Source organism: Panthera tigris, chromosome B4 (assembly GCF_018350195.1).
Source record: "Panthera tigris isolate Pti1 chromosome B4, P.tigris_Pti1_mat1.1, whole genome shotgun sequence".
Taxonomy (NCBI): domain Eukaryota; kingdom Metazoa; phylum Chordata; class Mammalia; order Carnivora; family Felidae; genus Panthera; species Panthera tigris.
The window spans coordinates 19,263,612-19,281,487 of NC_056666.1; the positions used below are offsets into that span (position 1 = coordinate 19,263,612).

Genomic DNA, 17,876 nt, shown 5'->3' on the forward strand with positions numbered 1-17,876 from the left:
CTAGTCATGCTTACTGACAGTTTTATTTTCTAGCAACTACCATCACAATGAGTCCAAAAAATAAAAGCAATTACATTAAGGAACATTCATTCTCTGAATGCACATGAGATGCAACCAAACTGAAGCGCGGAAAATAGAAAAATATATGTAAATTTAAAGAGAAAAATATATGTAAATTTTATCAAACCTACTTTAGGTGATGGTGGTTATTCAGATTTGAATTCGACTGACAAACAGGAAGTGAGACCAGACCAAAACTAGTATAATGCCCCCTGCCCCGGTCAACACCTCACCAATCTGTCCACTTCTCTGTTTCTCGAGGTTGGTCATAAGTTAAAGGAATATTTATCTATTTTCCAGATGTAATTCTACCTGGCAATGTCACCAGGGGCTGATTGATTTGTCCATTACATTAGTTCTATTAAAGTTCTAACGCAAAGAGTGCAGCAATGGTCGTTTTTAAGACCCACCTTCATTTTTTCAAGGCGTAGAAAGGTAAGACACAGAAACTTACAACTGAACATCTACACAAAATGCACAATTATTTATATTGGTACAATACAAATATTTCTAATGCTGCCTGTGAATTTTCTACAGTAGGATCATCTAAGGTACTTATTCAAAAACTAGATTCCTGGGGCGCCTGGGTGGCTCAGTCGGTTAAGCATCCGACTTCAGCTCAGGTCACGATCTCACGGTCCGTGAGTTCGAGCCCGGCGTCGGGCTCTGGGCTGATGGCTCAGAGCCTGGAGCCTGCTTCCGATTCTGTGTCTCCCTCTCTCTCTGCCCCTCCCCTGTTCATGCTCTGTCTCTCTCTGTCTCAAAAATAAATAAACGTTAAAAAAAAAAAAACAAAAAAAAAACCTAGATTCCTGAGGTCCATCCCCAACCCTACGTAACAGAATTCCGGTAAATGGGGCTCAAGAATCCGCATTCTAATGAATTCCCCTGTTGATCTATATAAGCCAGTGTTCTAGATAATATCAATGTATCTTGTTATTTTCCTTTCAGTCTTGTAGAGTTAAAAACCATTTGTACTTTCTTACTTCCTTCAAAAATAATTATCAGGTACAAGAAATGAAAACGCATTAATACTTTGATAGGCTCCCTACGCATTATATTATTTCATTTCGGTGAAATGTTTACATACATTTCTATTTATTCTTTCAAGGGCTTGCTTTTGCCTCACCACCAAGACTGTTTTTTTAAACTGTGTTTATAATCATGAATCTGTCTAACAAGTAAACACAGCTTCGATAGAACTCGCGTAATTTCAGCAAGAGCATCTGTTTTCTTCACTATTTCTGTTTTCACAGGCTTTACCTTAGCAAGTAATTCAGGGAGGTTTTGTGCACACGGGTAGCAAAAGAAACATGAAAACGGGCTGGAAACTGAGTTATATTGTTGGGCGAATTTTAAATCCTTCGGGATTTAAAATTAAGCCAATTTCATTGGCTTCAAATAGCAACACGCTCCCGCTCCAACGATGGCCAATCAACCTCAGCCGGCGCTCAGTTAAACACAAGCTGTGTAAACAAAAACCGACTCTCAGGTGAAAACAAACCGAAATTACTACCCACCTACAAAGCTAACTGTTTCTAAGTTACTGCATTCATACAAAAACCACAGGGGGGGAATGTCTTTTTGTTTAGAAAAGAATGAGGATAAAAACGGAAACCCTTACTTTCTGAAAAGAGCTGCAACCTTCCAGAAATCTAAGCTTTGCATGGGTTATGTAATTATATGCTGCTCAGCCTAATGACTGCGTGAAGAGAGGTGAGGGGCACAAAGGCAGCAGGAGCAGGACTCTGAATAGGGCCCCATCATCCATGTAAATTGCAAATTAGAGGCCGGCATACGTGACTCAAAACAAATATGAAGATTGACAAGAGCTGCAGATTCAAACAAGCGGACGGCACAGAGCCACACAGGAGAGCAGCACGGGAGCCCGGTCGCTAGTCAGATCTTCCAGAATATCAGTGCGTGGGGACATCCCACGGGAACGGGGCTTCATGTGGGGAGGCGCAGGGCCACCAGCTCCTGGGCTGCACCGTGAGCAACGATGTCTGAACTTGGTGGTGTGCCGGCTGCCCGGCTTTGAGGGGGGCTCGCCTGCCATTTCTCAAGTGTCCCCAACGTGTCTTAGCTCCGTTCTGCAGTCTGTCCGAACCCGGGAAGAGGAAAAACGGTACGCGGCCGAAGAGAGGTTTGGCAGTGGAAGGTCAAAGAATATATATGGTTTTTTCCCCCTATTTCCGGAATGACTTCAAACCCCCAAGTGCTAACTGTATTGGAACAGTGGACCGACCGGTCTCCGTTCTTCAGGCTGTCTTCTCATGAATCTTGAATCTTAGAAACTTCTCGTGTTCTACAGAACGCTGTTGAAGAAGGAGAAAACAGGAGGCTCCTGAAAATCGTCAAGCCCAGGAGGCGTGCAAGCTCGAGGGCCAGCAACTGATTTTACCTTGTTTTGTGTAATCCGTTGCTCCCTACTGCGTCCTCAGAGCATAGGAGAGGAGGAAAAAAGCCGGAGGAGGGACGAAAAAAGGAGAAGAGAGATACTTCAGTCTCTTCCCAGGAGAAAGTGTGTTTCCCCACTTCTTTAAATCTCTTATTATACCTTTCAATGAAGTTTGATTGTTTCCTTCTATAGGTCCCACCCAAGGCAATAAAGGAATTCTCATACGATGACCATTTTCTTATACGCTGATCCTGTATCCAAGATAAACTCCTTACCTTTTTAATAATATCTGTAGAGAATGATTACGGTTTCTTCTTCAGGAACACCTAGAATTATTACTATACCTGCTTGATCTCTTCCTCTTATCTCCCCCCCCCCCCCCACTAAATTTATTTCCCTGCCCTTTCCCACGTCTCTGGGTCATTTTCCGTTGTAATGGACATTTATCCTTTTCTTCTAATCCGCCTGGGATTTTTCCTTTGGAAACTGCCTCTCCGTCACTCCACGTGAATTGGTGGGGCTGTCCAATGCAGCCTACCTTCTCGATGACAGAAACAGCCACATGACAGTCTGTCCAATCAGATACCCCAACCCCTTGGAAACCATGATCGATAAGAGGGCAGACACATAACCCAGGGGGGGGCCAGAGGCACCGACAGATCCGAGGCTGAGGGAGAAAGACCTACTGTCTTTTCTCTCTGGGATCAGCTGCTGAGGGGACGATTTGATTTTGGAAACACCAGCTGTCATCTTGAGACCACCTAGACAGAGTCCGTCCGAAAGCAAAGCCACGAGACGGGTCGAGAGGAAGAGTCCCGGTGACACTGTGATCTCTGGATCCAGTTACACTTGAAGGCAGCTTGAATGTCTAATTATGTAAACCCATAAATTCTCATGTTTTACTTAGCTAACTTGAGGCGGAGTTCTGGTGCTAACTCTAGAAACTCCCGACGAATGCCATCTCCACTTCATGTTTTTCTGCAGTGTCCAATGTGTTCTTCGTTGCCTCCAATAGAGATATTAATCCCATCAGAATTTCTTTTTGAACTTCTTAGCTCACCACGTTCACTTGAGTAGACTTAAATAAATCAAATCCAACTGGCCCAGAACCATTCATTCCCTTTGCTACTCTGCTGAACGGTAACATGATTCTTGGTGAGAAGAGACTAGATAGGACGGACATCTTTTAAGTCTGCAGAACGGAAGTGAGTCGTGTGGCCTGTACTTAGTGATAATCTCAAAGCGCTGGTGAAGTCATTCTCAAGAAATACTTTTATTGTCATCGGAAACTCTCACATGAGAACAGCTCCCAGGTATCATCAGATAGGCGCATGGACTGGAAATCCCATCGTACGCTTATTTCCGTCTGGGCACGCTGTACATAAAAAACTAGTAAAATATTACATTGTACATATGTTTTTTTGAGAGAATGTAAACCTTTTATTTACAAGTAAATGCGGGATCTGATATTCATCAGAAGGCACAAAAGTTTTCCATTTCCTAAAAGATGGAGTAGAATATGGAGCTTTATCTTTGTCGTTTTTATGCCTGTCTTGTTTACAAAAATCATTTTAGAGTTGACAGACATTTTCTTACTCATGACTTCATTTTACCACCACCGTAATCTTGTAAAGAAGGCAGAATGGGTATTACTAACTACTCTTGGAGATGAACAAAATACTAATGTGTCTATTTTAATACTAAGTCCTGAAGTGCTGTTATTGTAAGTCACACCAGGAAATCACAGGGAACCACGAATGTTTTTCCAGTATCATTTTACTGATTTATCTCTAAGCTTTTTCACTTTCTGATGGAAAAGAAAAGAAATTGTATCTCCTGATAAGTTTTTATTGCCATCAAGGAAGTATATACATCATGCTCAAAAAGGACATTAAGTCTCTTGTTTCCCTGCTGAATACTTCCTTCTAATACACATTGAATTGATTACCAATATGGCGTTTTGGAAAAGTTTATCACTCCAATTTCACCCCAAGTCTATACAGACCACATTACTTGCAAAACTGAAGATGGCAATTCAAACTTTGTTTGACTTCCTTCAGACCTATTGGGTTTCACGTCTCTGATAAGATTGATGAGAACTAATCATGTTACTGGGGTTTTCATTTCGAGCCCATCTTTAGGGGAAAGTAACAGGATAGATTACCTCCAGTTCCTCTAAATTACATTAGAAGAATTTGGCAGGGGTACATCCCTTAAGATACGAAAGGATTTAGATTGGCTGTTTTTAATAATTTCTTGATTTTAGTATCAACAAGATAGGTAGTTATATGGGTTCAGAAATATTTTGAACATGCCCTTCTGAACTAAACGCTTCTTAAAATAAATTGCATATTGAGTTGGCTCTTTTCTAAATCTAAGCTCTTTTAATTATTTCAAATTGACTATGAAATCATCCTAACCTCTCAGATCACCCTTTAAAATTGGAGGAGGACCAAAGAGGACTCATATTTTATGGAACAGCTCTTCTGCAAAGCCCTTCACATGTACCATCTCATTTAATACTCGTGAGAGCCCAGTGAGGTAGATTATCACTGCCCCATTTTACAGACGGGAATGCTGAGATTTGGAGATATTAAGTAACCTGTCCAAGGTCATCCAGGCAACATGTGGTCTGACTCTGAATTCCTTTTCTGTTATGTGCTACCGTGGGGGGTATTCAGACAAATGATTTCCCCCCTGTTCTGTGCTCACTGAATTTGGGGGTGACAGAAGAGACTAGCACCCCTAGAATAGCCTTCCTCTTGAAACTCTCAGTTACGCAGAGGTGAGGATTCAGATGGCCCTCACCGAAGCCCTCTCCTCTCAAGGCCGGAGGGAGAGAGAGGTTCTAAAAGAAAGATCACACCCTTAAACCCATTGGTGGATGTTCTAATAAAAGTTTGAGCCGAAAGGAGGCAGAAATTACAAGGCTTAAAGCACAGCTGTCCTGGTTTCCTGGTTCTCTTAACAGAGAGTGGAAACTCACTTGCTTTGGGGAGAAACATAAAAAGGCAAGCCAGGAGGCCTCTTTGCATTACTTCTAGGTAAATCAGATGTACATGTGCCACACATTTTAGTTTACATTAAATCGCATCACTTCGGGGCACAACGTAAAGCGGCACTCCACCTTACGAAAGGGTCATTCTGTTAGTTAGTTCTAGGCAGATGAGGGTGACCAGACTGAAGCTTTATGGGAGACAGGGTGTCGTCTACCGTGGAGATGCGGTCGCCTCACCTACGAGCCAAGAGAAGTTCCTGCTTTCTTGGGGCGTTCCAGACCTAGGTTTAAATCTCATATTGTAGGGACAACAAATGTATTATTCTGAGTGCCTTGACTCTAGGGGAATATCAACTACTTCACAGGTAGAATACAAATATCATTCTCACTTTAAATCTGAGCAAATAGTCTTAAACACTTTCTAAATCCTATTATATGTACAAACTTTGCATGTAAAGGTTGAGCCGAGAAGGCAGAGGAGTGTAAGTAAATACACCCTTCTCCCATAAGTACACAGTATTGAATGGAAGAGAAAAGGCCTTTATACTCTATTCCCTCAATCCCTCAATCAAAGACCTTTTAAAAGAAAAGGCACAGTTAAAATAATAACCCCGGTTCTATGATAAGGAACTTCCGTATTTGAATTTCATTGAATTATAGAGTTGGAAAAGGCTTCCCGAGGGTCCGTGTAATGTGGTCCGGCCCCTCCCGGACCACCGCCGCCACCTTCTTTCCTGCAGTGCCTTGAATCTGTTCATCTAAATTCTGATGATAACCTATTAGGTCCCACATTTAAAAAAAATTTCACGTAAAATCTTGACCAGTAACCAGTGACTTTTAAGAGGGAGGTAGCAGGGCGTAATGGAGAGCGTGGGCTTGGGAGTTTGACTCTTTGGTCTCGTTTTCTTCATCTACAAACTGGGATGCAGTGCAGGGACTTTGCGAGAACTGGAAATGATCAGGGTCTTGGCACAGTTCCTGCCGTGCAGCAGGGCTCGCTAAGTGGTAGTTATTATGATTATGATCCTCATTCTGTAAGCAAACCGTTCTTACAAAGCATCCCCTTAAAATGGCCTTGCTGGTAATTACAGACACGTAGCTTCCTCATCTCTTATCAAGGTTAAACCATCTTAGAAAATTGTCTTGTTATTGGCATATGTTTACACATTTGAATTAAAATGTAAAACCTCGCTCAGTTTTTACTTAAGCACTGACCTATTACAATTTAATATCAGATAATTGTTGCCAACCTGCAAAGAGACACTGAACAGCCGGGGCTCTGGGGACAGAGTCAGCAAAGCACCATTCAATAAAGGAACGCAGTGGTGGGACAGAGCCCACGTGAGATGACCAAGATGTATCAGGTACTTTCCAAAGAAAGGGAGTTTCTTGACCCAGCTAAGGCAGACACCTTTATCGTAACTGATTCTAACCCATAAAGACCCAAACACACAGTTCCTGCATTCTTTCTAGAGAGCAAAGAACTGACAACGGGGAGAGAAACAGGCTTCCACTGAAATTTCAGGAAGAAACTATTCTTCTAGGCCACCAGGAGAGTGGTGGTCATTGAACAAACACATGAAGGTTTTCATGTGCCTGCTAACTTACAACTGTATAATCTGCTAACTTATAAAAGAATTCATTCTCAGGGTGCCTGGGTGGCTCAGTCAGTTGAGCATCCAGCTTCGTCTCAAGGTTCACGAGTTGGAGCCCCGCATGGGGTCACTGCTGTTAGCACAGAGCCCGCTTTGGATCTTCTGTCCCCTTCTCTCTCTGCCCCTCCCCCACTCACGCTCGCTCTCTCTCTGTCTCTCTCTGTCTCTCTCTGTCTCTCTCAAAAATAAATAAAAATTTAAAAAACAATTCATTTTCATTTTCTATGGGCTTGTTTAACTGCTTTCATGTTCTCCATGGGTCTTGAGTTTGACAATTTGCTCTTCATATACATTCCAAAAGAAACAGGAGTGGGGTACAATCTCACTAGCATTTGTGACTCTTCCCTGGATCAGTGATTTATGGGGCCCTTTCTCCAAGTTCTTCTGTAATTCTAGACTGGAAACTATGGGAGCTTCACCATCAAGTCAAGGGCACTCTGGGAAATGCTAATAACCCAACAGGTCCAAAGCACAGTTTTTAATATCTGTAAGTGCCTGACATTTTAAAGGCATTCCACAAGGTTTTTATGCTTTTGACAGAATAATTCAGATGGACTTCTGACTGAACACTGAGAGATAAGAAAGAAAGAAAGAAAGAAAGAAAGAAAGAAAGAAAGAAAGAAAGAAGAAAGAAAGAAAGAAAGAAAGGAGGAAGGAGAGAAGAAAGAAAGAAAGAAAAAGAAAAGAAAGAGAAAAAGAAATAAAGAAGGAAAGAAGAAAGAGAAAAAGAAAGAAAGAAGGAAAGAAAGAAAGAAAGAAAGAAAGAAAGAAAGAAAGAAAGAAAGAAAGAAAGAAAAATTTTACAGTCCTTTTTGAATAGGAGAGCTGTAATAATTAAATTTTGACAACATATCCATTAGCCCTCATGTGGTGAACTACAATTCCCCAGAAAATCATGAGGGACGGCTTCCTTACATTACTCTGGTGTTTATTGACCTCCATGGCATGTTTGATCTCGGGTGGCTCCTTCATATGAGCATAATCTGAGAATCCTCTGGCAGCATCATGTTTCTGCTTATAGGCAACCTTAAAAAACACACATCAGTTAGTTTCATTCAGGGGTATGTTAAATTCTTACCTGTTAAAGTTCAGTGTTTTCGCTAGAAGTTTGTGTTTTTGAATACCATCATGATGGACATGGTCGCCTAAGCTTCTATAATGAGAGAGTATACACAGTGCTTTAATGTTAGTGCCTCAGGTTAGACTTGTAATTCTAACTCTTCACTGTACGCTGAAACTCCCACCCATATGCAGCTCTCTTGAATCTCAGCTACAGTTTTGGGAAACCTTCCAAATCTCTGAGCCTTTGGGGGTCATAAATGTCCAAGGTTTAAATCTTGGGAAAGCAGCTGACACGGTGGGGGGAAATGATCAGACATTTATAGGGGAATTTTTTCATCTTTTAATTAGTTGTTATGACTTTCCGTAGGCACGGTTATATTATAACATAAACCTCATGAAACGCCCTAACCTTTGGGAGAAAATATAACATGCGGGCAGATTTCTGAGATAATGTCCTCTGGGAGAGAAACGAGCATCATGCCAACACTATCCATTGCTATCACTCCAATCTGTTCCCTCCTGGGATGGAGAGAAGGCGTGAGAAAGATTGCTTCAAAAATGGAAGTAACCAAACTCAACAACAGAGTTAGAAAAAAGAAGATCCAGAAGGCAACAAACAAACCCCTTCCCCCTAGTCTATTCTATAATCCTATGTCTCTCCCTAGCAATTTTCAATTACTCTCATTTTTTGTAGAATTACTGATTTTCGGTCTTCCCTCACTAGAACATAACTGCTTAGCTCACTGAATGCTCAGAACCCAAAATAGTGCTGGCATAAAGTAAGGAAGAATGACTATTTGCTCAATGAATGAACGAACGAAAATAAAACAGGAATGAATGAATGATTTTAAAATTAGTTTTAAATATATATTAAAAGTTCTATAATACGAAAATATTTATAGAGTTAGAATAACTTGAAACAAGAGAATAAAGACAATTTAAAGAGAAAAACTAGAAGAGTATTCATCAAGAACAAAACAAGATCTAATTTTTAATGAAAAGGAATACAGCTAAACTTGAGGAAAACTTTTTACTAATACAAACTCCTTGACAGCGATGTCTATATCTTCTTAGATATCTTTTAATATCCTGTGTCTATCATAGTGAATGATGGAGTATAGAAGTCAATAAATGCTTGGCGAATGCATGAATAAATGAGTTTATTAAATATTCTTAACTTTTAAAAAAAAATGGGGTGCCTGGTTGACTCAGTCAGTTATGTGTCCAAATCTTGATTTCGGCTCAGGTCACGATCTCACAGTTCGTGGGATCAAGCCCGGCGTTGGGCTCTGTGCTGACAGTATGCAGCCTTCCTGGGATTCTCTCTCTCTCTCTCTTTCTCTCTCTCTCCGCCCCTCTCCCACTTGCTCCCGAGCTCTCTCTCTCTCTCAAAGTAAAGAAACTTTAAATACAAAATAAATAAATAAAAATTGAGGCACCTGGGTGGTTCAGTCGATTGAGCATCCAACTTCCACTCAGGTCATGATCTCACATCTCATGGGTTTGAGCCCCGCATCGGGCTCTGTGTTGACAGCTCAGAGCCTGGAGCCTGCTTGGGATTCTGTGTCTCCCTCTCTCTGCCCCTTCCCTACTCATGTGCACGTGTGCTCTCTCTCTCTCTCTCTCTCTCTCTCTTTCTCTCTCTCTCTCTCTCAAAAATTAATAAACGTTAAAAAAATTTAATAAAGATAAATATTCTCATGAACTCAAACTCCTCATGGGTCTTAATAAACACTATTAACCACTTGTTTATCTTAGATATAATATACTTGTCTGGAGAATTAAAGTGATAATTGTAAAACTAATTTTTAAAAATAAAATCATTGAAATTTACCATAAAAAAAGAAAGTCACCTGTTGCAACCATTAATATTTAAATCCCCTCTCTGGCTCCCCTACCAAGTTCTTCTTGAAAACTTCTACATGAAAGAGAACTCACCCTGGGGCATCACAGTCTCTAAATCGTGAAAGCTGGGATACCAAGTTCCTCCTTTAATGAAACCCCCATCTGTCTTCCCCTGGAAGCCATGCAGGAGTCTAGCTCAGGACAGAACTTCAAATGTAGGTGCACAGCTATCAATGACTTCCATTCCTCCAGACCACCTGCACAGAGTAAGGCCCTGAGGCCCTATACCCCTAAATGCCCTCCTGTGAACAATTTACAATTAGGCCATCTCTTTCTTAACATGCCCAGAATGTTCCAGATATGGTCTGACCTCTCCTAATTAGAACTGTCCAAGCCAGGTTATGACCTCTTCCGTGCTATACGCTATTACTCATGTACCCATAGATGACAATGTTTTCCTTTCGACGGCGATGTTGAGATTTCTGTCAACTAATGCCCTTAAGTCTTGTTCGGTTCTGCCCCGCTCTGTTCTCACATCCAATCTTGCACGTCTAGTTGATTATCAGGACTTACACACAGCACCCCATGTTATTCCAGGGATGATTCATCTTGTTAGTATCTGTCCATTGACTTAATCCATCAGGATATCTAATTCTCATGAACATTATCTTTACATTTTCACCAATTAGTTATGTTAAACAGGAAACCCATTAAGAACCACCATTTAAGTCGACAAAGACCATTATGTCAGTTTCATTACATTCTATATTATAACTTTGGGGGAAAGGAGGAAGAGTTTAATGGGTGGCCAGGTCTATTAAGCCAAGAAGAAACTTTTATCAGATTTGTTTCTTCTTCTTAAATAAAAGGAGACAGCATGTACTATTTCCTTTTTTCTGGGTGCCTGGTTTAATTTGTATTACTTGTGACTTTATAAACATAACCAATGCAGCTGATCATTTAGTGGGTTATCATAGAAATGGCGAGTCATCAAGCACAATTTTAAAAAGAACCCTTTCTTTAAAAGGCTGTGTAATTTTCTCCCTGCAGCATTAAAAGTCATTTCATTTATAGCTGCCACTAAGCACCAGTTTAGAATTAAGATTACATCAAATTGGAGGCAGCCGAACTTTAATTTATCATATTAATTTTCATACTTAGAGTAGCTAATGGAAAATTATGTCAAGCCAATCAATTTTCCGATAAATTTGATTTCGTAGGATTTGTCATTATGGTGTGGCATGTCCCTAAATTAACACTGTTTTCTTCATACCTTGAGAATTAAAGTCACTTTGGTACTGGACACCTAACTAATGGAGGACAACTTGCAATAGTCTTTTTTTTTTAATGTTTATTTATTTATTTATTGAGAGAGAGAGAGAGAGAGAGAGACAGGGAGGGGGCAGAGAGACAGGGGGGGAGAGAGAGAGATTTCCAAGCAGGCTCTGCTCTGTTAGCCAAGAGTCCGATGCAGGGCTTGATCCCACAAACCGTGAGATCGTGACCTGAGCCAAAACCAAGAGTTGGGTGCTTAGCTGACTGAGCCACCCAGGTGCCCCACCTTGCAACAGTCTTATACACGTATATATAAATATGTTTATAAAAGTAGTGTATACGTTTATCCTATACATTTGATAAGATAGTATATATTTATGTCACATATATGCATGAGATCTGTATACATTTCTAACTTCCAGTAGATTTTAGAACTACTGTCTGGGTAAATGGCACTTCTAACCCCATAGCATAGACACCTCAGAGGCTCCTGAGGCGGGACCCTGTAGCCACTACAGATAAAATGTAGGCTGTCAAACATCTCCTGAGTTCAGACACCTGAGTAGCCTGTATTACTTCTGTGATAAGAGATTATTGAGCCTCTGCGTGAAAAAGCCCTGGTGAGAAGGATCTCACCATTCCATGGCATGGTCCATGCATTTCCAGAAACTTTCTCTGTGGTCTTCATTCATAAAATTTGTAAGGGGTGGGTGGGGAGGATATCTAATAAAATGGCATCCAAAACCCTCTACATCTTTCTCTCTTTTTTTAAAAGATATTTCTTCCTCTTAGTCGTTTTCTATAAGGAGCATTAATCTAGCTAATCTCACCTTATTCTAGTTTGAATGAAAGCATCTGACAATGTCTACAAATTGATTTTAACATAATATTTTGATCCAGTGTCCTAAGTTTAAGGAGACTTTTCAATAGAACCCAGAACACCATGAACTTCCAGAATCTGTCTAATACTCTAATTTAGCCTACCACAAATCTGATACTATCTGGACACAGTAAAAGGTTAGTTGTTTAATTTTTTCAGACACTGTCAAATAGTTTTACTTTCTTGCCAGTCTTATTACCCGGTAAGCTCTGAGAACTTTAATGTTAACAACAATAAAACTGATTTACACAAATCTCAAGAAATGTGATTACATCACACTGAAAGGTTATTATATTACATTATTCCATTGAAATAGATGCTTTATCCAGAATCCAGGTTTTTTTCTTCCTCACAAGTTCAGTGACTAATTACAATAGTGGGCAGTGCTGGGGGCACATACATGTCTTTCCCAGCGTGCACACTCTCTATAACATGTGCTATGCATATAACACATGTTAACGATGTAAGTGACAACTTATTCTGGAGGGAAAAAAAAGATTCTACAATATACACTATGGATTATCTTTCACGTTAAGCTCTATGTTGCATGTGTTTATGTACTATAGCTCTGTTTCTGCCATAACAAGGTGAGAAAAGTTGTACATTTTCATAGCAGTGAGGATGTAAATATCTGACAATGTTACCTTCCCAAGTATAAAACTAAGAATAGAATATTCCTGGGGCGCTCAGTCGGTTAAGCATCCGACTTCGGCTCAGGTCATGATCTCGTGGTTCATGTGCCCGAGCCCCGCGTTGGGCTCTGTGCTGACAGCTCAGAGCCTGGAGCCTGCTTCAGATTCTGTGTCTTCCTCTCTCTGCCCCTCCCCACTTGCACCCTGCCTTTCTCTCTCAAAAATAAACATAATTTTTTTAGAAAAAGAATATTCTTCCTCTCTTGTATAACTGTTGTTTCTCCCATATCAAGTGTTGTACTGATTTGCTTTACAGAGTAGTCTGTATTATCAGTAAGTGGGTATGTGATCAGATGTTGGCAAGGAAAAAAAGGGGGCACATTAGTCATGGTCAGCCATGCCAAACCCTGATATCATATATTTTTAGCCTCGTGTTGTGCAGCTCAGGTTCGCTAACTGCTAAGCTGAGTACACAGCAGACATTTAAATTTGTAATAATCAGGTACTTAGAAATGTTCTGCAAAAGATAACGATGTTCAGCCGTTTTCAAGAGCACTTTATTTTCAGACTATTTTTAAATTATCCTCTACTTTAAAAAGATTCCGAAGGAAGAAGTAAACTTTTTGAATACGAAAAACAGTGGTAAAAAGAGGTGATAACAGTGTGTGGTTAACAACCCAGACCCTGGATCCACATTCATGTGCTGGCTTTGCCATTTATTGGCTGTGTGAGCTCAGGTAAGTTCCTTAGCTCCTCTGTTTCAGGTTCCACATCTCCGAAGTGAGACTATCTCACAGAGTATAGTTATGGGGATTATGTGATGCAAATATATGCAGAGAACGGCCCCGGACACACAGGAAGCACATCTATGTGTTCGCTATTATTTTTAACCTAAAATGTAGCATAAAGTTTACGTATGAACCATGTAAAAGGAAACATTTCCTTACCAAAGGAATCAACAAGTTCAACAAAATCCATTTTACAAGTATTTACTGAATATCCCCCTGTCTGCCAAGGAATATTCTAAGGTCGGGGGTCGAACAGAGAACAAGACATGTGAGGTCCCCGCTCTCATGTCACTTAGGGAACCAGTAACAGATTAATGAAGTTAAAACATTAAAAAAAACAAACAAACCGTGCGATGAAGAAAACGAAACAGTAAGTGGGTGAGAGAGAGGTGGAATACTCTATTTTGAAGTTCTATTTTAAGAAATACAACAAATGAAATGCATTACATATTCCTTATGTCTCGATGTACAAAAGGGGGAAATTACTCTTCTGGATTCAAAAGGGGCTTATAGGATGACAGTCCTTAATTTCCCCTGCACCGCGCAACCACTGAAATGGCTACTTCCAGCTGAGGTACTCTACGGGGAAACCATAATCCACGGACAAGGAAATTTAGGAGCCACTTGCCTAACGGAGGAAGCACAGGCCTGTGGGTTCTGAATTCAACCATTAACCCTTTAATATTTGCTGTAAGATGTCAACCTAAGTAAGCTGTCCTAATTAGATCACACTTTTCTCTATTAAGAGTTGTGACTGGGATTAGGGGAAACAGCATCGGGTGATGACAGATTTGCCTGTCCTTTTCATGTTCTGTAACTCCACCAGTGACTAGTGATAGCACATCAATGAGCAGCTTCTAAGTTTCATTCAGTATGTGAGACCCAAGATAAACAACCTTTTTGCTAAATATATTTAAGTATACATTTTAAATATTTTAAATATTAATATATTTTAAGATACTAATTATATTAAGTTAAACTCATATATGTCTATGATTAATATATATGATTATATATAATCAATAATATATAATTATAAACATAATAAATATAATATATAATATATACAAATATATATATATATATATATATATATATATATATATATATATAACAATTTAGGAAAACCACACCTCACTCTGAAGCTGGGTAACTTCTCTTGCAAAGACACTATCAATTGTGGCTGGCATCTGCCTATACAGAGAATTGGAAAGATTCTTCTTAATGGCGCCTTTGTATTTTGCCTACAGAGGGGGAAAAAGGGAAAAAAAATAAGTATTACTTTTTTTTTCACTGTGAATATTGAAAGAGAATAAAAGGCAACTTTCTTCAGGAACAGAATTAATTTAAAAACCCGAAGACCATTTGAACCTTAGATACTAGGCTGAAGAACATATTCCGAAGAGAGAGAAATCCAATGTATCGCGGACAAAGCTTTAAATGAGACGCTCAAGGAAATAATGACTATTTTTCTATTTAAACCCGTGCACATTTCTAAAAGTAAATCTGTTTGTATATATTGAGAGTTTCAAATGTTTGATCAGCAAAGAAAAACATGAGAAAAATGAGACAAGTGAGCTATTCCAGAAAACACAAGTTGTTAGAGTGTACTGTCTAGAACCCGAATGCACAGTGTTCCTTTATTCAAATGTTTTTAACCTCCTTCTACCACGACTGCAGCAGGGATTGGGGTGGGGGGTGCGGTGAGGGTGCTGTTTCTGTGCCTTCCCACCTCCAATCTGCACACGACTAATGAATGTGATCCCAAACATTCATTACTCATAAAAAGAAAGACTCATTTCATTCACCGTCTCCCTCAGGAAGATTAGGTTCAAAGTAACACAACAGATTGTCCACTTCCTTTTTTTTTTTTTTTTTTTTTTTCCTTTTTTCCTTGCTCTGCAGTTAACTCCTTCAGGAAAAAGAATCCATCAGGAATTAAAGACATCAAGAGAGTCTCTGCACCAGAGAAATAACAGCTAACGCAAACAAACAAAACCACGTTTCTCCACACTCTATAGCTCCCACTCGGGGCTAGATTTGAGCGTGGGTTTATCAAGCGTAGACAAGGTGTAAACCTCGTGTTCTCATGACTCTTTGGAGTTGGGTGTTTAATAAAAGAAAATTTGCCAGTTCCCAAAATGTTTTCACGTGAGGGAAAATAATCCCAAGAACATCATGTTGATCTTTTTCCAACATAGCTGACGAAACACTAGGGGTCAGTCAATTACAATACGATTTCACTCATCCTCGTTTCACATTTATCTTTTCTAAGTGATCTAGTCACAGACTACAGAAATGCCTTCTCACAGATATCATTGTTAATAGTGTGCTTTATAATGCAGAATAAACTGTAGCTTGAAATGCTCTCAGAAAGAGACTATATGATTTTTCAGCTGGAAAATGAATGGAGTGCATTTCTCACTCTGTGATTTCGTAAGTGTCTCTGTTGAACTGATCCTACTCAAAAATGGTTGAAATTGATTTAAAATTACTTACCAAAGACACTACATTGTATAGAATCAGCTGGTAAATTTTACTGATTTTCAAAATGATATTCAACAATTTATATCTAATACACCTCTCCGGAAATAAAATAATGGAACTTCTAAAACAATTTTTCCAGGACTTTCTACCTATTGAATAAAATCTTTCTTTTCAAGAGTAATCCTACATACATATGAAAGAGCTGGACTCAAAATAGAGACATATATAATAAAATATGTCAACCTTAGAGTTAATTGACATTGTGTGTAGAATGACATGATTATATAGATATTGCCAACATTCAGTGGTGCTCTCAAAACTATTATTCTCTAATTTTAACGCATAGACTTTTATCTACACAAACAGAAAATGAAAATGCAAGCCATTCTGAAAGTTTGGGTGCCTTACCTCGGAAATAAAAGCACCAATATTTTTTACATGGTTTAGCATGGGCGTGTCAGGCACAAACGTACACTTGTCCTTAGACTTTTTATATTCTTCTTTATAATGAATCTAAAAGAGAGAATAACTGACATAAGACAAGAAAGAGGAAAAACCATTTGAATGGTCCTTTTTTGAACAGGAGAATGAGAATTACTTGAGAAAGCCCGTTTTCTGAAGGAAATACTCAAATGAGGAATAATGCTCGACACCAGCCAAGTCACATACACAGGTATCTAACACAGACCTGCAAGGGTGATGAGACACAGGACAGAAAGACTGTTGCTTAAGTAAGTAAGCATCCCGTTATCATCAAGGGTCACATTGGTGGACTCCCGTTGACCGTGGGTCCTGTCTGCCCGGCTTGCTCAGCCTATTACCACACACTCCTCTTTCATTCGACAGGTGTCCTAGTTTATCGTTACTTTCAAGCCCCTGACAACACAGTTAAGCCTACATCAAACAGAAACTTAGCTGCCTACCTCTAGGCTTAGAACAAGTAGCCATCGGGAGGGATGTAACCAATTAACAAGGAGCAGCAGAAACCAAAGAAGTGGAGGTTCCCGTTAGCATCATTCCGTGCTGGATTAGAGGAAGGGGCTCAAACTGTGGCCACGATGAGCTTCCTTTACTGATTAATTCTGCTCAAATCAAACTTACCGAATTTATGAGCACCCACAGGCCTCCCCAGCTGCCTCCCCTCCCCCGACAGGAGCAGACGGTGCCCTGAAAGCTTGCCACCTGGTGGAGGAGACCACTCCAGAATGCCACGGGCAGGCAGGTGCCTGAGACAAAGGCCAGAGAGGCTGAGCTGAGCACGCGCATCTGTTCTCTCACCCCCCCACCCCCCGCAGTAAAATGAGTCAGTCCTTTCCCCTTAAGAAGGGGCCAGAATTGTCACTCTGCGGGTAGACCCTGCAGGAACACATGAGCTGAAAAGAAGTCAGGATCTGTGGACAAGGCCCTGTCCGCCCTGCCACACCAGTTGCCACCCGATCTGAAAACTGGCGAGGCAAAATTTATGACTAGTTGAGAGGATGAAGGTAATTTGCTACAGGTTGCATCACCCTGTAATAAAGTCATGTTTGGCTACCCAACACTGTAAACGCTTTGGCTGAAAAACACGTCCCAGTTCGGATCATACATTACATGGTCTCCCTAATTAGAACCTAAAAGTGAAGTTCAGTTGAATACCTACCTGGTTCCTCAAGGACACGACTAACACTGCTCTTGCACATTAGCATTGCCTAGAGATATTACCACGTGTCAACCTGATGTGAGGGACGTAATTTGACCTGGGGTACGACCAGATATGAACGTACTAAGTAAAGTTATTTCAAAATACCGTGTCT

At 40.1% G+C, this 17,876-nt stretch overlaps 1 protein-coding gene across 1 annotated transcript in view; it reads right to left on the minus strand.

Annotated features, from left to right (window-relative positions):
* The window catches only part of LOC102971982 (nebulette), a 110,560-nt gene that overhangs the window by 86,871 nt on the left and 5,813 nt on the right, over positions 1–17,876 (minus strand). Inside the window, 3 exon segments of the mRNA XM_042991190.1 lie at positions 8,030–8,140; positions 14,730–14,840; positions 16,492–16,596. Of these exon segments, the coding sequence (XP_042847124.1) occupies positions 8,030–8,140; positions 14,730–14,840; positions 16,492–16,596 (327 nt within the window).